Here is a 20,305-nt window from a genome sequence, read left to right on the forward strand (position 1 = left end):
ATAGTTCAACGGAAGAAAGAGCAATGATGTGTTCAAAACTATACGTACCTAAAGTATCAATTCACGTTGGCGATGAACCCAAGCCCACAACCACAAGACTTACGTCTTCACTGCGTCTTCCGCGACGGGGCCATATAAACAGAGTAGCATCATCGACACATGCTACTATGACTGCGGCCTTCTCATCGATGACGACGACATCATGTACGTAGCGTACGGAGGTGTCCAAATTCACGTTGCTCAATTCTCCTCAGACGGCCTCAGCCAGGTGAAGACATAGGAAGTGTTCTCGTCAACCGTGGGATCAATCGAAGGATCGCGCTTCTACAATATCAACGGGGAGTACTACATCTTCAATAATCTCCCTGCCAACACGGGGTATGTCCTCAAATCCAGCAGCCCCTGGGGTCCATATACTCAGAAGCTGTTTGAAAGCAATATCGCGATACCGATTCCTGGGGGTGGTATTCCTCACCAGGGAGGCATTGTTGGTACCCCCAACGGCGACTGGTACTACATGGCCGTCGTGGACAGCTACCCTGGAGGTCGCGTCCCCGGTTTTGCTCCCATTACCTTTGGATCGGACGGATTCACTGTCATCACCACTGTGAATGGAGGTTGGCGAACTTCCTACCCCTATCCGATGACGCCTCAAGAGCTTGCCAGTCCGACTGGAACCGATTCTTTCCAGGGAACCTCCCTTGCCCCCCCCCCCCCCCCCCAACTCGACTTCATACCCTGTAAACAACGGCCTCACGTTGCGCACAACCACAGTGACGAACGACCTGTATGCGGCTCTGGCTACTTGGCGTATTTAAGAACATATAGTTTCAGAGACCCCCCAGCTTCACACAAGATTATTATAGTTAATCTGCTGAGTGACAGGGTGTATCTTCATCTACTGACATACCCTTCCATGGTATGATTACCACCGTTGGTGGTAGCATAAACTCTAAGTAGGGCAGCGGTGAAAACATCGGGACTACTGATAAGTGCTCCAGTAAATGTTGCTAACATTCTGGACTCGTGAGGTCGGAAGACTGGCGCGGCTGAAAGTCGATAGTTGGTACTATTCTCGGCGCGGATATAGATGCGAATATGTTCTGATAACCATAACAAGGGAACAGGCATTACCAGTGGAGATATGATGGTGAGATCGGTGTTACCGACGTCAGTAGCCTGGCAGCGGAAGCTCAGTTTTCCTTTTGAGTTCGGAGAGCCACCAAGGAAGACGATTCCTAGGTCGATATGTTGATCTTGATGTAAAAAGGCTGTCACGCCAGCCTCGTCACCTTGAGCTTTATAGAAACCAGGATGCACATCGATGGAAATTTCAAAGGGTGTGTTCGTCTGGCGGCGGGCTAAAAGAGTCAAGTTATCTAGAGCTGTGAAGGACGAGTCTCTAGTGAGATTAGCTCTAGAGGCTGTCAATAGGAGCGTATTAGGGTGGCCCGGAGGAGAGATCTTGAAAGACTCCGGCCTAGCTAGCGCACGCCAAAAGACCTAGTACTTAGGAAATATGGGACCGGGAACAAAGTCTACGATATCTAGCTCACCCATAAAAGTACGCACCGACCATGTCTCAGTATATTTTGGTGGCAGAGGGCCACTTATTTCACCCCTAAATTAATCAGCCAGTGGCTAATCTCCCTCGGGCTGGCCCACTAAGTATAGCACCGTCTCTCGGCCCATTAGTTAAAACCCTTATTGTACAGCACCGGTCCCGCTCGAGTTAACAGCGCAACCCCCCCCCCCCCCAATTACCCGCCTTGTCTTAGAAAAGGTCCGAATAACCCACTGTCTGGAAGTACCGGTCTGTATGCCTAGCCGAGATCAAGGGATTATGCGGCGAACTTTCCCAAGTATCCTCAATACTATTTAAGCGCGCAAATGTGGAAGAGTAGTGTAGTTCCGTACCTCCCTCGGCAATAAGAAGATAATAGTAACTATCATTTTTGTATAGATAGGGACCCTCTTGGTTGTTGTAGCTAGTGCTATTCCACAAATCAAATAGTTCACTTGCATTACTAGTTTTCAAGTCAATATAGGAGGCTTTAATGGGTGACCCGGAAAATGCCATTATAATGCTACTATCATTAACCCCGGAAGAGGTCTAGATCGATAGCGCTCAAAGGGTTTTGAATTTAGAAAGATCTCATCCACGCACTATCATCATACGGATCAGTGGTCGTGAACAGTACAATCTCAACTTTAACGTTACTGTTATCGAGGTTTAACCAAGCAGTGGTCAAGTAGAAAGTACCATCGCGGAAGCGCAGAGTAGATGCAAAGTTTCCCAACTTCTAGAAATTTGTCGAGGTTTGGATCTCTGGAAACTGTGGTGGGCGATTGAGCGCATTGCTGATTAGATCCCAGTGGACCAAATCTGTGCTTGCGAAAATGGGGCGGCCTGGGGAGGCCAGGAACGAAGATGTGGTGCACAAGAACATGTTATTCGATTCTGGAACGAACGTGCAGCTAGGATCCGAGTGCTACCGGGAAGAATGGGGTTGTTGTAGGTCGTGTTTTGGGTATGAGCTTGGCTGGAGGCTGTCTGAAGCCCGAAGGTGGCCAGAAGGAGTAATTCATTTTGATAGTGCAAACTGACATCAGAGAGTTTGCGTTTGATCTGGTTAGCAGCGTGGACGGACGCCCGGTATAGAGGCACTGAACTGAAAAAGAAAAAAATAATAATTACCTCTAGCCAGGAGACATTGTGAATAGCCTGATCTCTGGTCTATCATGTTTTCATAATGCAGATCATGTGGCATTCTGGGGCAGTAGGAAGTTTCTGCCTGGGGAAACAAACCCGTTTTGATTGGCGTTGGACCCTGAAAAGCCCCACGCCACTTATGAACATGAGGACGAGACACTCACCCGCACAACAGGGATCGATATTCTACCGCCGGAAAGTCCTGCGGAGATTTCCACCAGCGATCCAGCAACGTAGAGGAGGGAGTTGGGGGGCGGGGTTCCGAGCCAAACCTAAGCATCTTGAATTAGGTATCCTTAATGCAGCAGTTGAAACCTTATTGTGCTAACAGACGAATACGCGTATTCCAGAAGTCTATCTCGAAGACTATTTAGCCTTGAAGAGTTAAAACCTTATTGTGCTAACAGACGAATACGCGTATTCCAGAAGTCTATCTCGAATACTATTTTTTCCTGATATAATCGCTTATTATCTCTTAGTTCATCCTTTAACTTATGACAGGTAAGATGATTCTGAAGTTTTGTAGGGGCTTCAAACTTAGGAAACCCCGTAGTCGCGGCCCTCCACCCTATTTTCGGCGCGGGGATGCATACCACCATAACGGCTAATTTTATATATTCCGATGAATTCACCTATTTCACATAGTGTGTGGTGACTCTCGTGACAGTAGCATATCAGCGGCCTAAGGTATTACAAATACCTTAGCAGACATACAGTTTTCTCTTATATAGAGATCGCAGCATGATCTAACTCCCCAATATAACTATAGTTATTCACTAAAATTCTTGATTTACGATAATACGTAGTATCTAAATAGCTCGACACTTCTATTACTTTCAATTCACTCTAAGCCTAGCTATTGTGAATTTTTAGAAGTAATTAGCAACACAGCTTGCATCTTTTCTTCATTCATCGGTGGGCATAAGCCGCTACCTGCACCCTATATATGAGGTATTGTAGCCGAGTTATATAAACAACAAGAAAACGACCCCTCTACCTATGATCGCGCATTGTCCGCGATGAGTAGCAGGAGTACCTGCATGTCACATTGGTTACAGGCGCGGAGCCCCTCTCCTCCATCCGCGTTAGTCGACAAGCCTCCGGCGGAAGGGCAAAAAAGTGTTAGAATGAAGGAGACGTGGCGTTACCAGGGAAGTCCATCGAGAAACTTTTCAGCGTGACCTGGCCTCCAAGACTCTTGGTAGCGAAATTGAAAGCTGCATACCGATATCCCGTGAAGTAATCCACTGTGTTATTCAACAGGTACGCCGGCCCGAGCTGGGTAAATGATGCACCGTCCGTGCTATAACTAAAGGTTGCCTGCCGGACGGAATTCTCGTACAATGCGGGTGTGATGTCGGCCACAACGCGCAGCCACAAGTTCGACGAGGTCACGGTTGGGCCGGTAGCCGCCACAGACCCTTTATTGATTGTCAGCCAGCTGGCGTCGAGAGCAAGGCCGTTAACCATAACAAGCTGCGCCGTTGACCCGGACTTGTGGATACCAATGTAAGCTGATGTATCGCGGAAGAGGGCTGCACCTGCACGGTCACCATCCTGCATCTTGCCGATGTCGAAAGCGAACGTGGCGACGGAATTTGGCCCAATGATACGGTGGGTGAGCGTGTTGCGCGCCGTGAAAAGGTCGTCTGTCACCGTTGCCGCCCTCAGTATGACACCACCCGACCCGCCAGCCATATTCCACTTGCTCTTGTCGGGGTTATGATTCCACTCCCACTGGTCACTAAGTGCTTGGCCCATGAAGTGGTCCGTCCCCGTCGGCGCCTGAACCCTCTTCCTTGTCTGTACCGGCATTGAATACGAGCTGCCCCAGTTACCATTACTGTCCGTGACTAGCTGCGGCCATCCATCCGTCGACCAGGTCAGTGGTGCCAGAACCGGGATCCGTCCGCCGGGATACGAGTCCATGAAAGCCATATACCACCAATCGCCGCTTGCAGTTTGGACCATGCCCCCCTGGTGGGCATATCCCGCGTTAGAAAGGGGCCCCTTGACGCTGTCAAAGAGCACCCGCTGTTCGTAGGGACCCCAGGGGCTTTTTGAGCGCAAAACCCATTCGCCAACGGGGACCTTGGTCGGGACAATCCAGTAGTATCCATTAATCTTGTAGATGTGGCTGCCCTCAATGAAGGTACTACCCCCAGTGTAAACCTGCTGCGACCTGACCTCGGAAAGCCCGTCCTTGGAGAGTTGTGCTACGTACATGTTGGTGCTGCCATAAGACACATACATGGTATCGTCATCGTCGATCAGCAAGCCGCAATCATAGTAGCACTTGTTTAGGACCGCGCTTTGCTTCCAGTTCCAGAAGGCGGCCTCGCCGCCATTGCGACCAGCTCCACTGCCCGCCGAGGTGTAGATATAGGTGCTGCCCTCGACGCATCCGATCCAGTAGAACATGTCATTGGAGTGGCGATAGCGAAGAGTGCTGGCATAAATGCCCTTAACGTAGGCACGGTCGGTGGAATTGTTGAGATTGTACTTAGAGCCAAATGTCAGAGTCGGCACGCTGTGGGAGACGAACTCCCAGTTGACCAGGTCGTACGACTTCAGCACTGGGGCGCCTGGCGAGTAAGCGAACGTTGAGGACGAGTAGTAAAAGACATCTCCGACGCGGGAGACATCGATATCGGGAAGATCTTCCCACAGAATGGGGTTCGAGAAGGTGGATGCCCGCTCCTGGATTGCACCTGGCGATGCAGCACAAAGGCTGGCTGCAAACCCAACAGTAATGAAATTGACTGGAAGACGCATGGCAGTAGGAATTGACAAAAGCCGAACCGGTGTGTTAGGTGAGTGAGTCGCGACATTAGCAGGAAATTTATATTAAATTTCGAGATTCTCATATTATGGAAATGCGGGTACGATACGTGGTCGATTTAGCAGCACAGCTTCAGCCGGTTGATGCTGCTGGAGAGCAACCGCAAATTTTCCTAAAATGGCCAGGGTCCGGCAAATAAAATAGCAGACCCCTGCCAGTTCGAAACTCTAGTTCAAAGGTGAAGCTGAGAAACGTCATCTCAACAATGCTACTCCGGAAAGTTTAATACGACAGGTTGATTATGGCCGCCTTTGGGACCTGACCCACTCCTTTCTCCACCTATCGCGATATACCCCAGACATCCAACCCCGTCTCGCTCTCCGCACACAGAATAGGTTCGGCTTCGAGGTTAAAGGTGGCCGGAAATTTCTATCAACCCTGAATACACTAGCTTAATCATATTATCCGGATTCTTATTCTCCTCGATCCTTCTCAATCTCGGTGTTTGGTGGACGATTGTAGGTCCGTTGCCGATAGACAAAGAAAATGTTAAATTAACCGTGAAACCGAAGCTACAGTGGCCAACAGGAAAAGGGAGCGTTCAGAGGGGGTTGGGTCGCAGCACGGGGTAGTTAGCATCATGGATTGCCAGACGTCTTGCGGGGTAATTTAACCTCAACTATTTAGCCAAGTGCCCGTCTAGAGTGAGATAAATTCCTGACATCAATACAGATCCATTTTAATACTTCTGCATGAATACTGCGCAAGACAACAAAACGCACTCTATTACCATGAAGTGGTCTCATTTGACCATCATTGGCCTTGTGGCTATTGGTAATACTCAGCCGCTCACCAATCCCTACTCCAAATGGTCGCAAGCAGCGTCCATCCAAGGACTCGTCGTTGATCTTGGCTACGGGCGCTTTGGAGGCAAACAAGACTCCAGTCTGAACGCCTGGCTAGGGTATTGTGGAATCTATTCAAGCCGGCTCGTGTCTAGTTCTCACTGAACTGTCAGGCTTCGTTATGCGGCTTCCACCGCAGGAATCAGGCGATTCCAAGCACCTCAAGTTCCCGACGGGAACGACACCAGGACTGCATCGGCGACTGACTGGCCAGTGCAATGTACCCAAGGAAGTGGCAGGTACGATTGTTGTTCTCCCTTGCCTGCCTGGCTCTGGATGTACATGATCGTTCCGAGCAACTAACGACGAGGGTGTAGTGGCTCGGAGGACTGTCTGTTTCTTAATGTCCACGCTCCACAAAATGCTTCCAACCTGCCAGTATTCGTGTTTATTCGTGAGTATATCTTGTCGCCGCTAGGCCCAGCTTGTCGATCCTCTAACGATACGTAACTCTGTTGTAGATGGTGGCGGCTACAACCAAGGATCGGCAGCATTCAATCCAACAGGTTTTATTGAGGACAATAACAATGGATTCGTGACTGTCTTCATACAGTACAGAGTACGGGAAATCTCAGTGATTGAATACAGCAAAAAACTAACAAGGAGATAGCTTGGTGTCTTTGGATTTCTCTCGTCTGAGGAAGTGAAGAAACGTGGTCAACTCAATGCTGGTCTCTTGGACATGGAACTTGCTTTGCAATGGGTTCAAACCTATATCCACCTATTTGGAGGGGACCCCAGGCGAGTCACTATTGGAGGTGAGTCTGCCGGTGCCGGTGCCGTGATGCTTCTTTCCCTATTACGCGGTGGGCACCTTGGCGATAGTCTCTTCACTTCGGTGGGTGTCATAGAATCTTTATAAATCAGCTCTGGCTTTGAATTAATAGTTTCCTGCAGGTTATTGGAGCTAGTCCATATTTGCCGAAACAGTTCAACTACGACGACGACGTAGCCAAATCGGCTTATGCCTATGTGGCAAGTCTAACTGGATGCACAGGGGCGCAGTCAGTATTTGACTGCCTTGTGCAGGCTAACGCCACAATCTTGAGCACAGCAGGACAATCCTTAGACAATTCCAGGACATATACCTCGTGGGGTTTCGTGCCAGTCACGGACGGTGTGATACTTCAACAGTTACCCTCTCAACAGCTAAGACGAAAACAAGTCAACGGCAAACGTATCTTGATCGGGGTGAGGGTCTAAAACCGCATCCGTGACCCAAGCATCATCGCTAACTTGTCATGCAGAACAACGCCAACGAGGCCCAACCTTGGTTCACACCGAACAACATTGTCACGTCGGCCGACTCCGAGAACTTTTTCCGGGATGTCTTTCCCCTATTCTCGGACTCGGACTTTTCAAAGCTCAAGGAGGTGTATCCCTCCAGCGGCGACACCAACCCTCACATGACTAACTACTCCACTCTTGGATACACGGGACCGACGGCCTTGACGATGAGCGGTTGGGCTAATGGAGAGCAACAGCGCGTAAACGTATGCGACATCTCTTGGGGGTTCTTTGGGGTAGCTGTGCTAATACTGTATAGAACCTGCAAGCTGAAGTTCTGTTTGTCTGTCCCGCGTACTGGTTAGCTGCGGCGTTTCCCGAAGCCTGGAAGTACGAGTTTTCCGTCCCGCCCAGCCCCCATGGGTACGACATGGGAGCGTACTTTTACAGGAACGGAAACTGGCCAGCCGAGTTTGTCATTGCTTTTGAGAGTGAGTTTCCTATTCCAAAGCAGCCGCAAGTCTACTGACCAGGGGTATGCAGGTATATGGGGAAATTTCATCGTGCACCGCGATCCTCGCATCTCTCAGAACCTTGCCTGCGGGACCAACTGCGACCCGCGGACCGCGGATATGACGCAGTGGAAGCCATGGAACTCTGAGCAGCGGGCCCAGTTGTCAGCTAACATGACGGGTGGAACACCGGCATTCTATAACGCTGCTGGCACATTGGTGCCGTCGATTGCTGAGCCTGGGCTATCCAACAGCTATACATTGTCTGATGGTGTAACCTGGGAAGGCGGTAGGGGCAATCGCTGCAAGTTTTGGCAGGAAATGGGACCGAAGATTCCGCAGTAGTGACTCCTTCAAATGGACACAGACTGAAAGAACTGCCATCGTTCAGACCGAGTGGTAAATATCATGTTTAGCCAAGGCCTTTGGTAAGGATTGTTGAACGTTACATATAACTCAAATATTGAACTGCGAACGCCGTGTTCAAGATCGCAGGCGTATCCATACCAACGTCCTCTACCAGGGTTCAACAGATCCACGCGTAGTAGCGCCTAAGCTAAGCTCGCCTGAAATGAACGAAGTGAGAGGAAGAGGTTACTAATCGCCTGAGCTGCCTTAATGTTTTACTGTTACTGACAAAAATCAGTGACCAGCATTGTATGGGAACCCGAATGGTAATATCAAGCTCTCTAACTAACTAGAAATATGAAATTGGCAATTGTGTAGGATATGCTGATAAATAATAATATGCACTTTTATGTGAGGTGTCTGATATTGATATCGTAAGATATTCTGGGTAAATACCCAGAAATCCACAGGCAGATCCACCATATTTCTGACATATGATATAAATGTCTGTAGCATACACCCTGAGAAAGAGATTGTTTGAGCCTGTCTATCTATACTATGTTGCTCACCTAGTATTTATAGACATGGTGTTATGCGCTCGCTCGTAACCGAGATGAATTGTGGTCCCCTTTATGAAGACTTCCATGGAAAGCGAGCTTCATGGTGGTTCAGTGCTGATAATGCGATCCAGGCCTGATAAATCAGGTAGTGAGATCTCATAGTCTCTTGAATCTCAACAGAAAATTTATAGACATTGATATGCTATCGAGCGGTCCATTCCCGGCCCTCAACTTTTAAAATGAGGGCCGAAGTAACCCGAACATGACAAAAGGAAACAACAAGGAATAATTTCTGGGCTTACTGTTGGCTTCTAAAAGGTATGCAGCGCTAGAGACTTGCCCACAAGAGATAGAGTGTGCAACGGTGAGGCCCACAACTGTTACTAGGTACATGATTGTTTGCAGTTTACATATTTCTCTTGGAAAAAGCCGTTTCCTTTACTCAGACCAATAAATGAGGCCAAGAAATGAGGATGGGTGGATTGAGAGCAACCAAGCCTTGGCCATAGCCCATGAACTGGATAGATATATCGAGGACCGTTTATATCTACTCCAGCAACTCCTACGGGTTCTCCAATTTTGCTTCGTGATTTCCGGGGACTCTGGAGAACTGAAATTGGCTATGAATTGTCTATGATTGGTTAATGAAAACCTATGGGATGAATATCTCATGAGTCATTGAATTCCCTCCAGCGATGGATTTGTGTTGCATAGCTGATACTCAACGTCGGGTATTTGGAGTCAACACCATTTGGAGCTATCGATACGTAGGCCATAGTGTGAACCTAGAACCAACTACGCGGGTTTAATTCGCGGCTTGTAGGACTATCCACTGCTACTATCAAGAAAATATCCACGCTCCTATTAACAGTTCACTCAGTGCTAGGAGCTCATCTCTTGACCCTGGGAGTTCTCTTAATCCCTGTAAGGGTCTCACGTATATGTAGATGAATAATCAATGTTAAAAAAAGCTATATTTGACTCTACATACAAGACGTAGCACGAGGAAGCAAAAAGAAGGTAGGTTCTTCGCGTCCAAGAGGAACCCAGATGCACCGTGTGGATCCCACGCAGATCGTATCTATATCCGTCCCGTAACTATGCTTCAGGTATATCTCTGACACTCCCGGGGGCTCCTGAAACGTTTCTGGGAGCAAGGAAGCGAACTCTAGGAGCCACGTAGCCCCCAGGAACCCCGACATAGCTTCTGGGGTCTACTATCGTCGTAATGTGAGGGTCTCATGTATACATAGATGGGGACTGGATTTCGTAGATGAGTAATCAATATTAAGAAAAACTATAGTTAGTCGACTCTAGATACAAGACGTAGCGGGAGGAAGCAAACCGAGAAAGGTGGTGTCCTAGAAACATACAAAGACGTTCCTATTAAAAACTAAGAAGAGCTATATATATAGAAGAGCAGCAGAGGATAGAGAAAGAAAAGCGTAAGAGCGGAACCGTTGTTGAGACCGGAACACTATGTGCACCTATCAACATCAATGTTCTCCGGTCCCTCCCCCCTAGATCGAAAGTAATAGCTTCTAAGACGGCAGTAAACACGACCGAGCGGAAGGATATAGGCCTATTGAAGATACCCGGCCTCAGAGACGCAACCGTTAAAGAATACGGTGAGTGGCTTGCATCACGTGTAGGAGATGATATCCTCAAAGCTGCATTTCGACAAGCGTGCGACGTCACGCTATCTAACGGCTTTGATCTTGAGCACATCTAGAAGGATCAAGATCCAGAATTTTTCGTTGGCAAGGGGATTAAGCCCGGAATCGCCAGAAGTTTTGCAGAGAATATTCGTGACTGGGTCAACAACGTGAATAATGCAGGTGTCCATTTTCGAAATATCGAAGCAAAGTGTGCTGGCGTTGGGTGGACTTTTCAGCGTTCAAGGCTTGGATTAAATATAGAACACAGTAGGACGTCTTCTCCATGATAATTTCAGTCCCTTGTTCTGAATTAAGCTTCTGAGTTAGCATGCGTTCCAGGTAAATGTCAGCGGAATTGGTACATATATTAAGATAAGTCTTCTCCGGCACGGGCATGCGGTAGTTACCCAGTAAGCAGAAGGAATGGAAGCACACTTCCTACTGACCATATAAAGTACACTAATAAGAACAATGAGTGGTAGCAACTACCTAAAAGGAATCAATGCTATATGCCTTCGGTGAATTTCTCAAAAGAAATGCTATAAAAAGCAGCCCTTTGGTATATTCAGAGCCATTGACTTGCTCGTTGAATTCCAGTGATCTCTTCAATCTTTTTCAGTTGTACTATAACCCATTCGCGCGTAGTACTCATGGTAGTATGTGCTGTTCCTGCAACATAAAGGGGCCATAATAGAGACATAATACAAGCAGCTCTCATATCACTTGAGCTGCCTGGTTTATCGCAGTAGTGGAAAATATATGGGACGCTGTAGCATATATCGCTTGAGTTCTGCTGTATGATAATGTCTGAAGTTTGGAAAAGTCCTCGGTAAGAAAAGGAGGACAATGTTGACTGAGAAGACGGTAAGCCGATGTGTAGCGAGAGGATCTCAATAAGTGCTTGGCGAAGAGTAATGCGCGCACATCGCTGCAAATTCCAAGTGTGGGTGATCTCGATTCCGGGATATGAGTCGTGTCGTTCCAAAAACACGTCTGCGTAGTTTCCTGGGACTGTTGACGTCTTATACCCATATTCAGCTGTGAGGCTTTTGACCCAGCGTTCTAGAGCTTCATCAATAGACAAGAGTGCGGAAATACAACCAGTCATGTTCGACTTGTCCACGACCCTCTCCTTTACTGACGCAAGAAGAGCGCACGCACTGACAATTATACCTGCCAAGCGACCAGCAGGAGCCTCCTTTGAGGACTCAAAAATTCGAGCCTCATTCATCCAGTTTGTCAGTGTTACTGGTACATTCAGACTGCGTTGAAGGCAACTAACAAGCTGTTGGCATGTCAGAAAGTGAAATACCATTTGAACACTGTAAGTGCGACTCACGACTATAAATAAGGAGTTACTTCTATTAGTAGTCGCTACACAGTAACTGTCAACATGAGTGTGGGCAATATCCCTCACTGTGTGTGCATAGCAATATGCATACTAAACCAGTCCGATTAATCTCCGATGTCCGATATCAACTATTACGACAGATTGAAAAAACAACGAGTTTCCAAACACCCTCACATGCCCCCATGATTATTTCGGATTTTTACCACTCTTTTCCTGTGCCATTCCACTATGTTTCATAAGATATAAATACTGCCTACTTTCCATAGCTAAATTAAACAAGTTTAACACTCTTTTGATTCTGATATCAAGTTACTCTTCCATATCGTGGATCCTTCGATCGCACGACCACACTCGTAATCTTATAATAAGATTGCTTATGATCTATTACAAGATCATACACTTACTCCAATCTAACCGTGCACTATACTACGGTGCACCATAAGGACTTAGGATCACACTCTAAAGTTCGACAGAAGAGGCATCTTATAGGTGCGCCAGGCAAGACGGAAAGCGAGGGCGCCTAGGCGGGACTGCAAAAGGGAGCCATTTTCGGCGTCGTTTCGGTGGCAGGTGGAATCCAAGGGAATGACTGTTGTACGGACGCCAACATCACGGCCGGAAGATGATGGCTAACGGCGCTTGGTGGCCGTTTCTGGCGCCAAAAGTGGTCATTTTCGGCGTCAATTTGACAGGTCCTCATATTCTATATGAACTTTACCCTTTTTCGGCAATATAATTGTGCAGGTACGTCATTGCTGGCCATGCGGTTGATCTCGCATCAGCAAGACCAGGTTCATCATCTTTATCATCTCGTGCGATCGTCTGGATCAATCATAGTTTGATCGAGGTCCGAACCTAATCGATCTGATCTTCTTGGCGAGATAGAATATCTGCCCGCTGAATCTTGAATATACCGGTAAGCAAGTGGCAAGTGATGAGTTTTGAGATCCAAGAATGCTTCGATAAGCTTTAGTGACGCTAAATAATAGTTCAATCAAATAATGTCTATTTGCGACTTTCAAAGTCTAGACTATGGAAAGCCAGTCATACGGGAGGGCCAGAACCATGGATTGTAGCTCCAAGTCGCCACCTCCACATTACGATGGTTCAATAGGACCAATACGATCTCACCCTACCCAAACAAAAGATTTTGGCACTCGGAATTCCGCTGTTCATTCAGCTATCTGATTGGAGCTCATTCAAAAGGCAAAAGGATCATATGACTGAAATCATCATGACCCTGTACTCCGTACTGTCCTCGACGCTCATAAAATAGCGGAAGAGGCCCAGGCTATCCGCATAGATACCCAAGTCAAAATTATTACACCAAAGAACAGCTACCTACGAAGCCTACTATCTATCAAAATGTATCCAGCCTTGCTCAAGCATCAGATTGTGAAGCCATCGGCCTTCCATATCACCAGAATCGCAAGAGCTTCGGTATCTGGAAAAACTCAGCCTAGTGCCAAGGGCAGTGAAGAATGTATGTCCCAGGAGCTTCCTGACTTCCATCAATGCATATTCACTAATAAATTCCGGGGTCAGTCTTCGTTACTACCACCTTCCCAGATGACTTTGAATCAACCATGAAATCCGACCTCTTTCAGGAACAGAGTCCGACAATGAAAAGTCAAACCACACCGGAGCAGTTTAGTGCTGTAAGTGAGGTCTACTTGAGGAGTCTGGCTCACTCTTTGAGATACTAATTAGCTAGGCCGATATCGAGCGCCACAAGGCTGATATCTACGAGAGTATCTCCCCGAAGAAAACAAGTGGATTTGTGAAGAAGCAGGATAGTCAGAATTTACCGGAGCAGGAGCCCAATTTGGATGAAATGTGAGGAAAATTTGAGTTATATGTATGTAGTGATTGATTATCCTTGTAATATAATGCAAAAAAAGCATCTTATTGACGGCCTAAGCTTATTAGCGGTCCACGAATTCTAGATTCTAGTATGTCGCACTATCAGTCCAATCCGTATTGTAAAGGCAAGGTGATTCGACCACGGTCGATCTCCTGTGAGGATATTCAAACGTTCATTAACAGATTGTCTTCGGATAAGCAGTGATGGTGATTTCAAGGCAACATGTCCAGTGCGTCATATACGTAGAAGCATCGCGCTAGGCACCGTGCCATTCCCAGTCCCGACCAGAAGCCCAGTACGGTATTCGATATACCTACATATTCCATTGGTATGGTAGAATCGCAATCACGGTATTGGGCAGTGGGGCAGTGGGACATGAAGCACAATCCCCCGCCTTCAGCTGAGGCTGATTATCAGGTGACCCCGCGCTAAGCGCCCTGGATAGAAAAGAGACAAATGCTGCTTATCCTGCTTGACAACTCACCTCTTCACCTTCGATCAAAATGATGGACCCTTTCAGCGTCACGGCAGGTGTCGTGGGCATCGTTGCGCCCGCGTTGCAGGTTTCCCGGGCTCTCCTCAACGACTTGAAGTCAATCAAAGATGCGCCGGATAACATCAAAACCCTGACTGGCAACATTGACTCCCTGACCATGGCACTTACCTCTGTCAAGAGTATCGATGACAATGAATGGAAGTCTCTTGGCCCATCACTCGTGGACAACGCGAGAGCGACGATTACTACTAGCACCGCCACTTGCGAGAGATTCAACGCAGACGTTCAAAAGTGGACTAAGCGCTCTAAAGACGGTAGTCTGTCTTTGTTGGATCGATCCATGATTGGATTCTTTAAACAGCATCACCTTATCTCGATGAGTGGGGAAATTCAGACCTGCCAGACCAAGATCACCTCTGTGGTGAGCATCGCAACACTGTATGAATGTCCCTTGAGCCTAGACAAACGTACACATACTTACAAAAAGGACTATGTACAGCCTGAAGTCTATTAAACAAGGTCAAATCACCGATGAGATTAGACAAAACATTGTCGCCAAGTCAGGAGATTTGGTAAAGGCTTCGGAAGAAGCAGCGAGTGAAACCTCTGAAATAGAGAGCAAGCTGAAGCATTTCCGCATCACCAGTGTTCCTGGTGATGTTGAATATGAAGACGCTATCAACCAGTTGAAGGAGCAGCAGAAGGCACTAGGAACTTCCCAGAAACTGCTTGAGGACTTATTGTCAAATCTTAAAGAGTCTGCAGGAACAGGGACCAGCGCTGGGAACTATTCAATTGGAAGTGTCACATTCGGAAACAATAATAGCGGTTTGCAGCTTGGACTCAATACCGCTCCACTCAACTTCAATGCGAAATGAGGAGCCTGGGCTGAGACTTGGAGCCGAACTTTATTCTTCATCGCTCCAAGAACGGGCATGCTTATATTGAAGCGGGTAGATATAACACATTTTGTGCAAATTTGCTGCGAGCAGTTCATCGTTTTTGTTTTGGTATTATCAATTCGCGATTCCGGATTTTTTTTAGTCAGAGAGCAAACACAAGATTTACTACTCCGTACATTAGGTTGTATCTGGGGTTTGGTAATACCCTGCTATAGCTGTGAGATACGTATTTTCTTGAACCTCTATATATTCGATAAAAATAGTTTAGTACTTCTAAAAAGCCTATTGATCGGCGGGGTTTCTAAGAATAGACTTTTGAGGGCATACCAACTGTAATTGGGGATTGAGTTTAGGCAGCCAAGATGAGATCAAACAGTCTCTTTTTGCCCCCACTCTCAGCTTTTGCTAAGATGAACTTATTTGGGAAGCATTTCTCTAGTGAGCCTCACTTATCGGCAAGTTCCTGTCATGATCTCTCAACCGAGGAAAAAGGCATTCTCTAGGCGATCAAGAACCGGGTGCCGAACTTGTCGGTGAGTTCGGACTAATTTAGCACTTTTGGAGACCTTACGCACCATTCAGCTAACATCTCCCAGAATCAGACGCGTTAAATGCGATGAGACGCCTGGAGCGTGCCGCAATTGTACTTCAGCAGGATGGAAATGTGAAGGATACGATGTCGTCCGACTTTTGCTGGCCGGCAAAAGTGACCAGAGACCGGATCAGTCTCTAACACTCTACCGGCCCGCGTACAATTGCCCTGGGGAAAGTCCAGAGGAACGAAGAGCATTCGCATATTTCCAAACTGCTACCGTGCCCAATATGAACGGCTTCTTTGACTCGTGCTTATGGAAGGATCTGATTCTTCCTATGAGCCATTCCGAACGAGCGGTCATTCATGCCGTCGTTGCACTCGCTACTTTGCATGAAGACCTTCAATTGCGAGGGGCCCCTCTATCACGCGAAAATTTGGCAAACCGTCGTCAGAAGTTTGCAATCGGTCAATATGGTCGATCCTTAGCTGCACTGAATGAGCGGCGGTATTCGCAAGATCCAAAACTACGTGATATTATTCTTACTTGCTGCTTGTTATTTGTAGTAATCAATGTACTTCGCGGTCAATATGATCCGGCGCTATTACATCTCAAAAACGGACTTGCGATCGTTGAGGAAGAGCGCCGGTACTTTCATGAAGGATCCGGAGTCGTGCGTACTGCTGCTGAAAAGACACTTCTGGCGATTATAACCCGCTTGGAAACACAGTCTGTTTTCTTCGGTCCCCCTCCTGGAACAGAATCCGCTTTGAGCTTCCTGCATGATAGATTGGACGGGACTCTTTTCAAAACCGTTCAAGAAGTACAGGTGGTCTCGGACAGAATCCTAGCCAGCAGCGTCCGCTTCTTCGCTGCTGTTTCCCGCTTCCCAGTCAAAGACCGCGTAGCTCAATTACACCCTGGGCTATCAGATGCACAAAGCAAACTAATTGCTCAATACCGCGAGTTTAGGCAGCAGCTTGACATGTCCATGACTCAATGCCTTCATCCGACATCTTTGAAAGAACAGCGAGGACTTGATTTAATCATCTTGCATCACATCAGCTTTTCGATACTAGTGGAGACTCTACTTTGCGGCGAGGATCAGTCTATCTACGATGACTATTCGAGCAACTTCCAGCAAATGCTGTTCCTGTCAAACAAAATCTCCCAAAGTTTCAAGGACGAGAGCAATTCAAGCACTAGACCCACCTTACTCCTGGATATGGGCATCATTCCATCACTGTTTTTCATATGCTGGAAATGCAGGGACTTTGATCTAAAGCATCAGGCTCTCAATGTGCTTGAAGAATGGTCTCACCGAGAAGGCATTTGGGATTCTCGTCTATTCTCTATATTCGCACGGCAAGTTATTCAACTTGAAAAGGAGGCCATGGCTGCATCGAGTAATCCGGGGTCTTGGTCAAATATACCACAGGACCATTCCTTGGAGGTATCACAAGATCAATCACACGTGATACTCAGATACCAGACACATGAGCCAGGGAAAGGAGTGTTGAAACAGGAAAGAATTATCCCTCTTGATGAAGACGAATAAATTGCTGTTTGCTGCAGCTCCACTATATCGGAGTAAAGGATGGGCCATTTTGGGATATATATCTCAGCGCTCCTTAGATTGACCAATCGGGTATGTAGGTTGAATTTCCTTTGTTATAGCTCGATGATGAAGCAAATAGTACATAGCATCCAACAAAGGTATCCGGAAGAATTCAGCGGGAAAAATATAATAAAGGAAAGAAGCAAACACGAGAAAGACATGGAAAAACTGGTTGATGCCTGATAGACCAGGCAGTAAAGTTCATACATTCATATTGGACATCACTAGATGAGCTATCACATCAACCTACACCTCCTTCACGCCGATAAAAAGGTATCAGGTACCGAAGATTGGCATTCGAAGTTATCGATTTTATCAAGCTAATACCAGAATGGCTATTATCATGAAAAATTGTCCAAGTTCAGGCACTTGTTCATCAGCGCGGCTTCCATGTACAAAACCTGAGTCAGCATCACGTGTACCTAGCTATCCGAGGCCTCGGTTCCATGTCCCAACAGAAATGACGAATGATCGATTGTGATTGTGATTGATGATCGGCTCGCTCGGCATGAGCTGAATACTCCTGTGGTGATCTCCTTTCATCAGTTGCAATTCCATCTTCTGCAAGATCCTTGTCTCTCCTCATCAAATTTATGTCGAATCCGGGGTCCCCGCTTCAAACTCCCTTGAACAAAAGAACACAACCCATAGTCGCGCAGGACTATATCTACTTATCGCTTATCAGCTCAGCTCAGCCACTGAGAGCAACCTCAGCTAGTGATTGACTGTCTGTTTTCACGGGAGATTTTCATTTCTTTCCTTCTCAAAAAGCTCAGAATGTCGACCGTCCTATCTACGCTCCAGGCAGGGGGCCTAGGCGAGCTACTGTCAGCCCTGGGTTCACTAGCGACATGGAAAACTCTGGCCTTGATCTTGGCCATCATCAACCTCAAGAACCTCCCATTCATTTGGCATGTAAGTCCAGATGCAGGCTGTACTTGCACACGTCCGTTGTGATTGGCTTTCAGGGACACTCGACCCTGAATGTTGTGTGACATTGCTGACCGATCTTCCAGCTCCGTATCCTGTACCATTGCTTGTTCAACCTAAGACTGAAGCCTAGTGCTCCATTCTGGCCCAAGGGAAAGGCCATTGTTGATGCACAAGGCAAGCCCATACATCCAGTCTTTAGGTCATGTTGGATCACGTCGCGCACTCCGCTGCTGGAGACTGACTATAACTTGCACAAATCCAACAGCACCTACTTTACAGACCTCGATGTGTCGCGTACGGCACTCGTGACCCGCCTGTATAGTCCTGGCGTCGGCCTCGTCAGTAAAGAGCTGGATAAGGAGTTCCTGGAAGCCAGCAAGAAAGAGGGCAAGCGCGCACCCAAGCGCAAGCCGGTCAGTATCGTGCTTGGATCTGTATATTGCAGCTTCAAGCGCGAGATTAAGCCCTATGAGCTGTACGAGGTGCATTCCAAGGTGATCTCTTGGGATAAGAAGTGGATGTACATCCTGTCTTCTTTCGTGCGCCCGGCTAAGCAATCCGGCGGCGAGAAGACGTTGCTGGCTACGGCTATTAGCAAGTACGTCGTGAAGAAAGGGCGTTTGACAGTTGCGCCGGAGCGCATTCTGCGCTTAGGCGGTTTCCTACCCACTCGACCCGTCGAGAGCCAGACTGTCGGCGCGGTAGACTCATCAACCGAAGCCTCGGCAATCGGCACTCCTGCTAGTGTCGAAGGAATCACAGCTACTGGTGGTGTGGATAGCTCTCTTGTGCGGGAGGTCCTGAAGTTGAACGATAGCCAGATTCCTAGCCGCGAGGTTCTCGAGGAGCAACAGAAGGCCAACTTGGACTCATGGAGCACCGAGGAATGGACGTGGGAGCATATCGAGCAGGAGCGGTTACGGGGGCTGGCAGTTGTTGATGGATATATCAACTTGGATGAGCATCTAAATGGGGAGTGGGCATAGTAATTAATAGACCTCAATCCTTCGGGATAGACCGTGACATTATAATGAAAAGAGCGTTATATTCAAATACAATGGCCTGATGCGCAGAACTTGAAGATTGTTACGCTATTATGCACATATGCTGCAGAATCTTAAAAAGTAGACTAGCAAGCGCAGCTTACCCAAACCGAGAAAACCATGCATACAAGGGCCAGTATGTGCTTGCTACAAATGCCCGCAATTGTTTCATAGATCAGTGACTTGGAATCGCACCACCAGCTCCGGTAGTATCCGAAGCCCGCGCACAGACCTTTTGTATTAAATACGGGTATTGTGACCAAATTGATAATAATCCTTCATGGAATGTTCAACTTAATACCGTTACGTATGGAATATAGCTTTATCCAAGATCACGTGATGTCACATGACTATAATCATCGGCCAAGCTCTCAGCCTGTCGCATCAGCAGTCGCAATCGCATTCGACTCCTACCAAGTGCTCATCATTTCTTCACTTCTGCTCAAAAACCTCCGAGTATCTTCGACAATTGCGCACACTGAGGTAAGTTATGCAATATCTCATTCTGCGGTGTTCCTGTGTTCCCCTTCTTCTACTGCTCCCTTCCCTTGAACCAAGCCCGGACCTCATCACATTTAGCCGTCGAGACCGAGACCGGCTGGAGCAGACAAGAGCCCAGTCCCGTCGCGGCTCTCCTACAGGCACACTCACCATCATAAGCCCACTTTTCCCGTCTGAGTTGAACGGCCCCCATCCCCTGCCATACTGGACTCTGATTAGTCCAATCCCCAATCCCATTCCTCACCCTGATTTCCTCCCTGCCTGCCTCAGAGTATCAGGCCATCGTGCACCCACTCCACCCTCGCCCCGGCGCCTGCATGGTTGGCCCACTTTTGGTGGTCTAAATTGTTCACCTTTCT

The 20,305-nt window shown here is 47.5% G+C and overlaps 8 protein-coding genes across 8 annotated transcripts; 5 read left to right on the forward strand and 3 right to left on the reverse strand.

The window, feature by feature from the left end:
• Positions 1-894: 894 nt before the first annotated feature.
• On the reverse strand, positions 895-1,579 carry N7473_010546 (uncharacterized protein; the record flags this gene model as incomplete). Its single annotated transcript, XM_057156485.1, has 2 exons — positions 895-1,480; positions 1,557-1,579. 2 exons carry the CDS (start codon positions 1,577-1,579, stop codon positions 895-897), a joined length of 609 nt encoding a protein of 202 aa, XP_057005140.1.
• A 565-nt stretch (positions 1,580-2,144) lies between these two features.
• Positions 2,145-2,771, reverse strand: N7473_010547 (uncharacterized protein; the record flags this gene model as incomplete). The annotated part of the gene is given in 4 exon segments (XM_057156486.1): positions 2,145-2,303; positions 2,382-2,461; positions 2,473-2,667; positions 2,699-2,771. 4 exon segments carry the CDS (start codon positions 2,769-2,771, stop codon positions 2,145-2,147), a joined length of 507 nt encoding a protein of 168 aa, XP_057005141.1.
• Positions 2,772-3,835: 1,064 nt separating this feature from the next.
• Positions 3,836-5,488, reverse strand: N7473_010548 (glycoside hydrolase family 43 protein; the record flags this gene model as incomplete). The annotated part of the gene is made up of 1 exon (XM_057156487.1): positions 3,836-5,488. The coding sequence occupies one exon, from the start codon at positions 5,486-5,488 to the stop codon at positions 3,836-3,838; it is 1,653 nt and encodes a 550-aa protein (XP_057005142.1).
• Positions 5,489-6,247: 759 nt separating this feature from the next.
• Positions 6,248-8,484, forward strand: N7473_010549 (uncharacterized protein; the record flags this gene model as incomplete). The annotated part of the gene is made up of 9 exons (XM_057156488.1): positions 6,248-6,459; positions 6,514-6,639; positions 6,718-6,794; positions 6,862-6,959; positions 7,011-7,238; positions 7,298-7,591; positions 7,648-7,893; positions 7,947-8,118; positions 8,171-8,484. 9 exons carry the CDS (start codon positions 6,248-6,250, stop codon positions 8,482-8,484), a joined length of 1,767 nt encoding a protein of 588 aa, XP_057005143.1.
• A 4,937-nt stretch (positions 8,485-13,421) lies between these two features.
• N7473_010550 (uncharacterized protein) lies at positions 13,422-13,896 on the forward strand (the record flags this gene model as incomplete). The annotated part of the gene is made up of 3 exons (XM_057156489.1): positions 13,422-13,539; positions 13,602-13,714; positions 13,771-13,896. The coding sequence occupies 3 exons, from the start codon at positions 13,422-13,424 to the stop codon at positions 13,894-13,896; spliced, it is 357 nt and encodes a 118-aa protein (XP_057005144.1).
• Positions 13,897-14,423: 527 nt separating this feature from the next.
• Positions 14,424-15,294, forward strand: N7473_010551 (uncharacterized protein; the record flags this gene model as incomplete). The annotated part of the gene is made up of 2 exons (XM_057156490.1): positions 14,424-14,854; positions 14,916-15,294. 2 exons carry the CDS (start codon positions 14,424-14,426, stop codon positions 15,292-15,294), a joined length of 810 nt encoding a protein of 269 aa, XP_057005145.1.
• A 492-nt stretch (positions 15,295-15,786) lies between these two features.
• On the forward strand, positions 15,787-17,409 carry N7473_010552 (Zn(II)2Cys6 transcription factor domain-containing protein; the record flags this gene model as incomplete). The annotated part of the gene is made up of 2 exons (XM_057156491.1): positions 15,787-15,851; positions 15,915-17,409. The coding sequence occupies 2 exons, from the start codon at positions 15,787-15,789 to the stop codon at positions 17,407-17,409; spliced, it is 1,560 nt and encodes a 519-aa protein (XP_057005146.1).
• An 837-nt stretch (positions 17,410-18,246) lies between these two features.
• On the forward strand, positions 18,247-19,388 carry N7473_010553 (acyl-CoA thioesterase; the record flags this gene model as incomplete). Its single annotated transcript, XM_057156492.1, has 2 exons — positions 18,247-18,384; positions 18,486-19,388. 2 exons carry the CDS (start codon positions 18,247-18,249, stop codon positions 19,386-19,388), a joined length of 1,041 nt encoding a protein of 346 aa, XP_057005147.1.
• Between the last annotated feature and the right edge of the window lie 917 nt (positions 19,389-20,305).

This window comes from Penicillium subrubescens, assembly GCF_028828155.1.
Source record: "Penicillium subrubescens strain IBT 31985 chromosome Unknown utg000007l_segment0_segment0, whole genome shotgun sequence".
In the NCBI taxonomy this organism is placed as follows: domain Eukaryota; kingdom Fungi; phylum Ascomycota; class Eurotiomycetes; order Eurotiales; family Aspergillaceae; genus Penicillium; species Penicillium subrubescens.